The sequence below is a fragment of the Microtus ochrogaster genome, unplaced genomic scaffold, assembly GCF_000317375.1.
Source record: "Microtus ochrogaster isolate Prairie Vole_2 unplaced genomic scaffold, MicOch1.0 UNK99, whole genome shotgun sequence".
NCBI lineage: Eukaryota > Metazoa > Chordata > Mammalia > Rodentia > Cricetidae > Microtus > Microtus ochrogaster.
This window is the reverse complement of record NW_004949197.1, coordinates 532873-535995: the sequence shown is the minus strand read 5'-3', so window position 1 is coordinate 535995 and position 3123 is coordinate 532873. Positions and strand designations below refer to the sequence as shown.

The following is a 3123-nucleotide window of genomic DNA, read 5'->3' as shown; positions in this document are numbered from 1 at the left end:
AGAGAGAGAGAGAGAGAGAGAGAGAGAGAGAGAGAGAGAGAGAGAGAGAAGAAAGACAGGGAGCTCAGTGTCCCAAGGTAGAACCCATACAATCTCGAAGAAGAAAACTGAGAACCTACATATTCCAGGGTCCCTCTCACCGTCGCTCTTGGGGTTCCCCAGGACCTTGAGCACCTCGGCGTTGGTAGGGTTCTGGCCCAGGGCCCTCATCAGGTCTCCACATTGGCTGTACAGGATCTTGCCATCACCTGTTCGGTCAAACAGCTCAAAGGCCTCCTTGAACTCTGAGGTGTGAGGAGAGGGTGAGAGATGGGAGGAGTCCCATCACTTCCAGACAGAAGGGAAGTTTCGTCTGGACATCTTATGCTAGAGCTGGGCAAGGCACTGTGTGCTGCTGCAGCTGGGCAGAACAAGGGAGGAAACCAGGACAAGAGTGGGAGGCTTCAAGGTCAGCACTGCAGAGCAGAGACTGACCAGGGGCTTGGGACTAGACAATTGGTTTAGGAAATGGCTTCTCACCCTCCAGCTGGTCCTTGTTAAACTCGATCTGTGGGGGGGGGGGGGGAGAAGTGAGAGGAGAGTTGGCAGGGCCTTTTCAATCCCTCTCTGGCTCGCCCACCCCACTGGCAGCCACTTCTGGGGAGGGGCCCAAGGGATGAGGCTGAGAGCCCTGCCACTTTGGTCCCATCCCGCTCGGGCCTTGGGAGAATCCCAAGAGGAATTAAAGGGGGAGGGTTTCCTGGGAACAGGGCTAATCCCATGCCACCTGTTCCCCTCCCTCCACTGCCCTGAGTCCTGCATCCCTCACATAACTGGGGGCTGAACAAAGGCTAAATTTACCCCTGCCCCCAGCTGTGATTGTCTAACAAGCCTGTCCTCTTTAGTCTCCCTCCTGGTCTTTTGAGTTAAACAGCCAACCCCGGGGCAGACAGTCTCTCTCCCTTCACCTTGAAACTGGCCTGGGAACCCCCAATCCCCCTACGGTGCTCATTCATATGCCCACCCATTCCCTGATTCCCTGGGCTGGGTGGCATCCTTGAACCTCCCCTTCCAAGCCACACTTTCCTGGGACTCACCACAACTTTGGAGAGATCGACAGGAGGCTCCTGGGCTTTTGCAGGGGCATGGGGGGCAGCTGGCTCAGCCTTGGTCTTGGCTGGAGGGGTCCCTGCTGCAGACTTGGCAGCAGGCTTAGAGATGGGGGCCCCTGCTGGTTTCTTCACAGGAACATCCTTCTTGGGAGGCATGATGTCAGGTGGCCAAAGGACAGTGTGCCGATGGGGCACCCATCTCTGTTTAAATAGGCAGGGAGTCTGGGATGTCAAGGGGCGGGGGCAGGGACGGGGCAGGGAGCCAGTTGGCGGTGGCAAGAGTGAGGGACAGGAGAGTTACGCCTGTCTGCCTTCACTCCCCTGGCCTCCTGTAGTTCAGGACTCCTGTCCCAAAGTTTCTTCCTTCTGCCACTCCTCCCCCAAAGCTGACAAGAACATTGTTTCCTTTAAGGGTAGGGGAAAGAAACAGGAGACTTCTCAGATTTAACCTCCAGGGTGAGACTAGGGCGTTCGCCCGTGCTACTGAGAAGGGAGTGAAGGGAAGAGGGGTAAAAAACACAACGAGAGAGCCGGGGTAGTGGTCGCAATCTCAGCGCTCAGGAGGCAGAGGCAGGCAGATCTCTGTGAGTTCGAGGCCAGCCTGGTCTACAAGAGCTAGTTCCAGGACAACCCGGGCTGTTAAACAGAGTAAACCCTGTCTCGAAAAAAAAACAAAACAAAATGCAACAAAAACCGTTGCATTAGCTTCAGACTGTAGAAGACCCAAGCATTGGAGGTCTTGGGAATGGAGTGGGGAGCTGGCCAGTATAGGAACCTAGTAGGAAATTTTTAAATAAGTTCTGAAAATTTTTAAATAAAGGGGGGTGTGTTTCCACTCTCTTCTGCCCATTCCCATAGTTTAATGATCATTAGAAAATGTAGTCCCTAGGCTACCCCCAACCTGGAGCCACGCACAGCAGCTGAAACATGGCATTGCCCCGTTTTCTGCACCTGGTGCTGACTTAGGGGCGCAGGTGTAGACAAGGTTTAACATCTGCCACATATACTTCCCAAGAAAGAACGGTTTCTCACAAGGTACTGTTATTCAAATTAGACAAAAGGCTAGGGTGCCTGAGGAGCTTGGAGAGAACACACAAGAACACACACACGACTCTTAGAGGGCTCTGGGAGACAAGTAGCCTAGATTCTCTAATCCGAAAGATTACAGGATCCCGACTGGTCCATGGGTATTCCCATACCCACACCCCAAGCAGGAGCAGAATAAAAACCTGAGCTTGGCTCTCAGTCACAAACCCTGCTGGAAGTCGTGGCAAAGGGGAGGGGTCGTGTTTGGGAACTAGGAGCAGACTCTGGCTATTCTAATCTTGGAGAAAGAAGATTTAGGTAGCATTCTGAGAGACCTGTCATTCCACTTAGGCCCTGGGGAGTGATAATGTGCCTGCCTTTGTAAAAGGGTGTCAGAATCTTTTTACTGAAAATCGTCCCATTTTTTGGAAAATAAGAAATCCTTCTGCAGACAACACACTTGTTTCTCTTATTCACACTCCTAAACCTTAGAGAAAAGAAGGCCCACCCAACCGTGCAAAACTTACCTTGCCGGGTGCTAGGAAGGGGCGGGGGCGAGACGCAGGGCGGCTCTGGGCCCTGAAGGGTTAACTGCGGCGGCCGCGGAGCATGCCGGGAGTCGTAGTCCGTGCGCGCTCCCTGACTTACAGGAAACCTTTCTCCCTCCGTGAGAGGTGGCGGTAACTTCCGGCCCGCGGTGGCGGTTGGTGACTCAGGCTCCGCAGTGTGCGCGGCTTCCGGAACTGAAAGGGTTTGAAGGTCCCCACCCAGCACCTCACGGTTGCGGGGTCCACGGACGCCCGCAAGCCTGGGGGCGGGGCGGGGCGGAGGTTGCTTTCGCTTCCTCTCTGCGGTTGCTGAGAACCAAGCCCGCGCGGAATTGTGTGGCTTGAAGCTGTAAAGTTTGAATTTTTTTTTTTCTTTTTTACATTTGCTCTTAGGAAGCTGGTTCCTGAAATAAACGTTAAGATTTGCAGTTAAGCCGGGTCATGTGCCCCAGACGCTA

At 53.9% G+C, this 3123-nt stretch overlaps 1 protein-coding gene across 1 annotated transcript in view; it reads right to left on the bottom strand.

Moving 5' to 3' along the window:
- Nucleotides 1-2730, bottom strand: part of Myl6b (myosin light chain 6B) — a 4819-nt gene extending 2089 nt beyond the window's left edge. Inside the window, exons 1-4 of the mRNA XM_005371184.3 lie at nt 2645-2730; nt 1077-1292; nt 520-547; nt 141-284 (exon numbers count right to left, since the gene is read on the bottom strand). Coding sequence (XP_005371241.1) covers nt 141-284; nt 520-547; nt 1077-1247 — 343 coding nt within the window. The 5' untranslated portion in view covers nt 1248-1292; nt 2645-2730. The remainder of the gene's footprint in view (nt 1-140; nt 285-519; nt 548-1076; nt 1293-2644) is intronic.
- Between the last annotated feature and the right edge of the window lie 393 nt (nt 2731-3123).